Source organism: Hemibagrus wyckioides, linkage group LG24, assembly GCF_019097595.1.
Source record: "Hemibagrus wyckioides isolate EC202008001 linkage group LG24, SWU_Hwy_1.0, whole genome shotgun sequence".
In the NCBI taxonomy this organism is placed as follows: domain Eukaryota; kingdom Metazoa; phylum Chordata; class Actinopteri; order Siluriformes; family Bagridae; genus Hemibagrus; species Hemibagrus wyckioides.
In genome coordinates, this window is record NC_080733.1 from 19,798,118 (window position 1) to 19,804,955 (window position 6,838).

Sequence of the window (6,838 nt, forward strand, 5' to 3'; positions counted from 1 at the left end):
TATTTATACAAAAGCAGCTGCATATGACAGTTTAGATTAATATTTAATGTTGAAACTAAAAATTTTAAATGTTAAATATAGTGTGTGTGTGTGTGTCTCTCACCTTGGATCCGGTGTTGATGGATAAGGTGCTCGGTGATCTCTGCAGCTCGCGTGGCTCCGCTTCACTCTCCATCTCATCACTTTTTTCTGTCATCACCGCTTTAAAATAAACTTTAAAATAAACTTCAGCCTTATGATGATGAGGAGGAGATGAGGATCAGCTTTTCTCCCGGTAGTGTGTGTGTGTGTGTGTGTGTGAGAGAGAGTGTGTGTGTGTGTGTGAGTGTGTGTGTGTGAGAGTGTGTGTATGTGTGTGTGTGAGAGTGTGTGTGTGTGTGTGTGTGTGTGTGAGAGTGTGTGTGTGTGTGTGTGAGTGTGTGTGTGTGAGAGTGTGTGTGTGTGTGTGTGTGTGTGTGAGAGTGTGTGTGAGTGTGCGTGTGAGAGTGTGTGTGTGTGTGTGCTCAAATAAAACGAAACCAAATAGCGTGTGCAAAGAAAAAAGCAGAGAGAAAATCAAACAAGAGGAGAAGCGTCTTCTAAGTGTTCTTGCTAACACATCCACACGCTACTGGAGAAGTGGAGAGCAGAGCGCTCTCTCTCTCTCTCTCTCTCACACACACACACACAAGCTCTCTACATGTTTATTGCAAAGTCAGCAACTGTTAAAATTACACCTCCAACTGAACTTCAGTAGTCAGTATAATATTAGCTACACCTTATCCCCAATACACACTACAGTTTGTAAGGCGTAGGGATCAGGGCGTAGGGATCAGGGCGTAGGGATCAGGGCGTAGGGATCAGGGCGTAGGGATCAGGGCGTAGGGTGTGTAGAACATCAAGATTCCAGATTTATTCTCCTCTCTTCACTGTTCTAATCAGCTCCACTCTTCTGGAAGGTTCTCCACTAGATGTTGAAGTGTGTGTGTGGGGATTAGTGATCATTCAGCTACAAGAGCATTAGTGAGATCAGACTCTGGTGTTGGTGAGAAGGTCTGGGGGTCAGTCAGTGGTCAGTGGGGTTGAGTCAGAGTCAGGGCTCTGTGCAGGACACTCCAGTTCTTCACTCCAACCTTCACCTCCACACCATGGAGCTGCTCTGTGCACAGGGACATGGTCATAATGGAGCAGGGACTGGACACTGAGGTCCAGAGAATCAGTGAAGCTCCACACACAGAGTCCTTCTGAACAAGTGTGTAATAATAATGCCAATAATAATAATAATAATAATAATAATAATAATAATAATAATCCGCTGTAATAATCAGTCCGGGTGTTTATGTTCTTCAAGCCACGCCCATTCCTTTTAGTGGTGCATGATGGGATACATCATCAGACCCTTTAGTGCCTTTATATATAAGTCTAAAACAGTGGAGAAGTGTGTGATTTGAGACACACCCTGGTGTCAGTGTAGGCCGCTTCTGCCCTCTAGTGGACTCTCTCTCTCTCTCTAAATAACAACACTGCACACAGCTGTAATAATAATATAGTTATATATTTATTCATACATACATATTCATTTATTCTTTTAGTTATTTATAGGAGTTAATCGTAAAAAGGAAAACAAAAACAAAGTAAAAGGGAAGAGATTTACAACAAATGTAATTGCAATAACTATCACACCAGCCCCAACACACATACACACACACCCCCCAAGTGTGTTCTATACAAACAGACAGAAAGACAAAGAGAGAGAGAGAGAGAGAGAGAGAGAGAGAGAGAGAGAGGGAGAGAGAGAGACAGACAGACAGACAGACAGACGTGTATAACAGAGAGACACCGTGAGAGAGTGTGTGTGAGATGTTTCTTCAACCAGATGGCTAGTGATGAACCAGAGTGTGTGTGTGGATCCAGTTTCTGCTTCATGGATGAAGTGTGTAAATCGAACTAACACACACACACACGCACAGAAAATGTATAGACAGTGACAACACTAATACACACTCTCTGATTGGTTCGGTTTGTTTTCTCATTCTGTTTAAAGAGTGTGTGTGTGTGTGTGTGTGTGTGTGTGTGTGAAGTGGGACACTCTAAATCCACTATGTATGATGTCACTGATCGTCTCTGTCCTCCTCTGATTGGCCGGCTGTGACACCACTCACTCCTTCCTTATCTCTATTTGGCTGTGCATGCAGGCCCCGCCCACTCAAAGTTCCATGTACCTCTTGCAATCCGATCCAGTCTGATTGGCTGGCTGGTTGTGATGCCGCTGAGTTATCTGTTTCTGCTTCCTCATTGGCTGCCTGTGTATAGGCTCCACCCACCATTTGGATTGTTTTTTGTTTTGTTGGTTTTTTTTTATAAAAACTAGATTTGTAACATGCAGCTTTTGGCATATTTTACTGCTTTAGAAAAATATTTAGCTTCCTCTATATGACCAACCTCAGAGAGAGAGAGAGAGAGAGAGAGAGAGAGATGTGTGGGTGTGTCTGTGTCCATTCATTCAGGCATATAAAGATTTAAAGTGTGTCCAGTTAGAGCTTTTGTCCTAATTAGAAATTAATAAGTATAAATTTGGATAAATTTGGCAGCTTTCTAATTAACATATTTAGATGTGATTCACTGACTCACTTGACAAACTCATCTGACTCAACAGACTGACTCATGACATACCCAACTTTCTTATGACTTCCCTGACTGATTCAGAAGGTTGATTCACACGATTCACCTGACTGATTCATAGAACTCCTGTAACTGGTTTATAAAACTCACTCAGATTGAATGACTCACAACTGGTGAATCTCACTCAAGACTCATGTTCTACAGACTCCCTGACTCAGCCTTGCCTGACTCACTGACTCCCTGACTCAACTCACTATTCAATTCGTGACTCACTTGACAAATAACTCACAATTTATGATTCACTCTCCAAGTCATGGCTCGCTCAACTGATGGATTCGCTAACTGACCCACGCCTGACCAAACCACGTCCCAAATGACTCACGACTCAGCGACTGCTCACTTACTGACTCGCCCTCTGTATCTATCTGACTGAAGGTGGCGCTGCGCAGAACTTGACAACACTGTGTGCGCTTCTTCTAAGAATTATAAACACTTTTAGATGTGCAGGGGATTTTAGGAGGAAAAGAAAGAAACCTTAACACTTTGTAAGGAGACACACACACACACACACTCGCGCGCGCATACCTCTGTCTCTTTATCTTTCTCTCTCTCTCGCTCTCTCTCTCTTTACCAAGCTTGCTTTACCAAGCGATACACCAGCATGTGCTACTGGATAATCAGGGTCAAAGGTCGAGGAGGCAGAGGCTGTGACATCATAGCAGGATACAGCAGCGGCAAAACCTCTGTCGACTTCCTCCTACTGAAGGCGGCGGAGTCACAGGTGCAAAGTAGGCGTGGACTTTAATGTTGGGCAAGTGAGTCTGGATGGACAAACAAACAAAAACAACTCTTTTAGTATTTTAAGCTCTGACTCTGTCCTTAACGCGAGTCGCTGTGGCAATGACAGAATAACTTCACATTTTTGTAAGCAAATCTAATGACCCTGATACTCATATAAAAGCAAAGTGACCAGCTCATATGACTCACCCTGACCTGACTCATCTGACTGATTCACATGACATTCATGTGACTTGCAGATCCACTGACTTGCACATGAATTTGACTCACACAACTGATTCGTGACTCACAGACATATCTAACAAATCCATGAATCACCTGACTGAATCATGACTCATAACTCACTTAACTGATTCACCTAACAAGCTCGTGGATCACCTGACTACTTCATGATTCAGTTGTGAGACTAAAGGCTGAGTGCACAAAATATGACACAAGGCAGTCAGCAGGTCTGCAATTTACATGAATCAGTCAGATATGAAGGAGTCAAATACGTGAATCAGTCAGGTATGAAGGAGTCAAATACGTGAATCAGTCAGATATGAAGGAGTCAAATACATGAATCAGTCAGATATGAAGGAGTCAAATACGTGAATCAGTCAGATATGAAGGAGTGAAATACATGAATCAGTCAGATACGAAGGAGTCAAATACATGAATCAGTCAGTAAGTATGCAAGTTATATCACTTATGTTACATGAATGAGTCTACCAAGTTACCTGACAGACTCTTAACAATTTACTCAAATGACTCGTGCTTTAAAGACTCACCAGGCTGACTGATGACTCGCAGACTCAGAGGACTGACTCATGACTCGCAGACTCACCTGAAATGCTCACCCCAAGTGACTAACTGCCCAAGCAAAGCTTCACTTGTTAACTGACTCCCTGAGTAGGACTGACTCATGATTCGTTAATGCTGTTCATGTAACAGACCTACATTAAAGGAACATTGTGTAATTTCTGCACCCTCTGCTGGCTGAGAGGTGAACTGCTGTGGAAATAGCCCTTTTCTTCCTCGTTCTGTTTTAAGCCTGACCGGTCACTACATAGGAGAAAAATGTGGAGCTGTGGGCGGGGCTAATTCTAGGAAAGTAAAAACTTAAATAAAAACAAAAAGTCTGATACAAAAACAAAGAAACTAGTGAGACCCAGAGCATGAGAATACTGTGTGTGTGTGTGTGTGTGTGTGTGTGTACTCACCCTGAGCCTCTTAATCCCGGCGCGTGTGATCTGTTGGCAGTCGTACAGCTCAATGCGGTCGAGGCAGTGGCAGGTTTTGAGGTGCTCCAGCGAGGCGTCTGTGATGAGCGGGCAGTTGTCCAGCTCAATCACTTCCAGTCTGTCGTGAGCACAAGGCCCACTGCCCAGGTGACGAATCCCATCATCAGTAATCAACTCACAATGAGACAGACTCTATACACACACACACACACACACACACACACAAGAGATAGTACTATAATGACAGAAAAAAAAAAGTTGAAGTAATTACAGAGTAAAACTGGAATGTTTTAGAGTTTTCTCAAGAGGAAGAGACACAGAGAGGTGGACGATGGAACCATGATGATGGAGAGGTGTTACAGTAAGGACACTCCGGCAGGTCAGCAATTACCTCAATACAGTTATTAATAATCATCAGAGAGAGAGAGAGAGAGAGAGAGAGAGAGAGAGAGAGAGAGAGTCCACTCAGCAGGTCAGTGGTATAATAATGCTACGGCACTTACGAGGACCTGGAGTCGAGGGCAGTGTATGGACAGCTGGATGAGGGTGGAGTCTGTGATCTACACAAAAACAACACACATTTACACTGCAGTCACTGAGGTGAAGAATAAACAACACACTCACACACAAACACACACACAAACACACACTCACTCTCACATACACACACACAAACACACACTCACTCTCACATACACACACACAAACACACACTCACTCTCACATACACACACACAAACACACACTCACTCTCACATACACACACACAAACACACACTCACTCTCACATACACACACACAAACACACACTCACTCTCACATACAAACTCACACAAACACACTCACATACACACACACAAACACACACTCACTCTCACATACACACACACAAACACACACTCACTCTCACATACAAACTCACACAAACACACTCACATACACACACACACACTCTCTCTCTCTCCCACACACACACTCTCTCTCTCTCCCACACACACACTCACTCTCTCTCCCACACACACACTCTCTCTCTCTCCCACACACACACTCACTCTCTCTCCCACACACACACTCACTCTCTCTCCCACACACACACTCACTCACTCTCTCTCTCTCCCACACACTCACTCACTCTCTCTCCCACACACTCACTCACTCTCTCTCCCACACACACACTCACTCTCTCTCCCACACACACACTCACTCTCTCTCCCACACACACACACTCACTGTCTCTCCCACACACACACACTCACTGTCTCTCCCACACACACACACACACTCACTCACTCTCTCTCCCACACACTCACTCACTCTCTCTCCCACACACACACTCACTCTCTCTCCCACACACACACTCACTCACTCACTCTCTCTCTCTCCCACACACACACTCACTCACTCTCTCTCCCACACACACACTCACTCACTCTCTCTCCCACACACACACTCACTCACTCTCTCTCCCACACACACACTCACTCTCTCTCCCACACACACACTCACTCACTCTCTCTCCCACACACACACTCACTCACTCACTCTCTCTCCCACACACACACTCACTCTCTCTCCCACACACACACTCACTCTCTCTCCCACACACACACTCACTCACTCTCTCTCCCACACACACACTCACTCTCTCTCCCACACACTCACTCACTCTCTCTCCCACACACACACTCACTCTCTCTCCCACACACACACTCACTCACTCACTCTCTCTCTCTCCCACACACACACTCACTCTCTCTCCCACACACACACACTCACTGTCTCTCCCACACACACACACACACACACACACACACACTCAATCTCTCTCCCACACACACACTCACTCTCTCTCCCACACACACACACACACACTCACTCTCTCTCCCACACACACACACACTCTCTCTCCCAAACACACACTCACTCACTCGCACACACACACTCACTCAAGACACACACTCACTCTCTCTCCCACACACACACACTCACTCTCTCTCCCACACACACACACACACTCAGTCACACACACACTCACACACACTCAATCACACACACACACACTCTCTCTCCCACACACACACACTCTCTCTCCCACACACACACACACACACACACTCACTCTCCCACACACACACTCACTCTCTCTCCCACACACACACACTCTCTCTCTCCCACACACACACACACACACACACACACTCACTCTCTCTCCCCCA

General features: G+C 45.2%; 2 protein-coding genes across 2 annotated transcripts in view; both read right to left on the reverse strand.

Annotated features, from left to right (window-relative positions):
• The window catches only part of LOC131345101 (SH3 and cysteine-rich domain-containing protein 2-like), a 47,960-nt gene extending 46,714 nt beyond the window's left edge, over positions 1–1,246 (reverse strand). Inside the window, exon 1 of the mRNA XM_058377800.1 lies at positions 104–1,246. Coding sequence (XP_058233783.1) covers positions 104–196 — 93 coding nt within the window. The 5' untranslated portion in view covers positions 197–1,246. The remainder of the gene's footprint in view (positions 1–103) is intronic.
• Positions 1,247–1,515: 269 nt separating this feature from the next.
• Positions 1,516–6,838, reverse strand: part of fbxl20 (F-box and leucine-rich repeat protein 20) — a 38,752-nt gene continuing 33,429 nt past the window's right edge. Inside the window, exons 13-15 of the mRNA XM_058377799.1 lie at positions 5,126–5,182; positions 4,602–4,814; positions 1,516–3,422 (exon numbers count right to left, since the gene is read on the reverse strand). Of these exons, the coding sequence (XP_058233782.1) occupies positions 3,315–3,422; positions 4,602–4,814; positions 5,126–5,182 (378 nt within the window). The 3' untranslated portion in view covers positions 1,516–3,314. The remainder of the gene's footprint in view (positions 3,423–4,601; positions 4,815–5,125; positions 5,183–6,838) is intronic.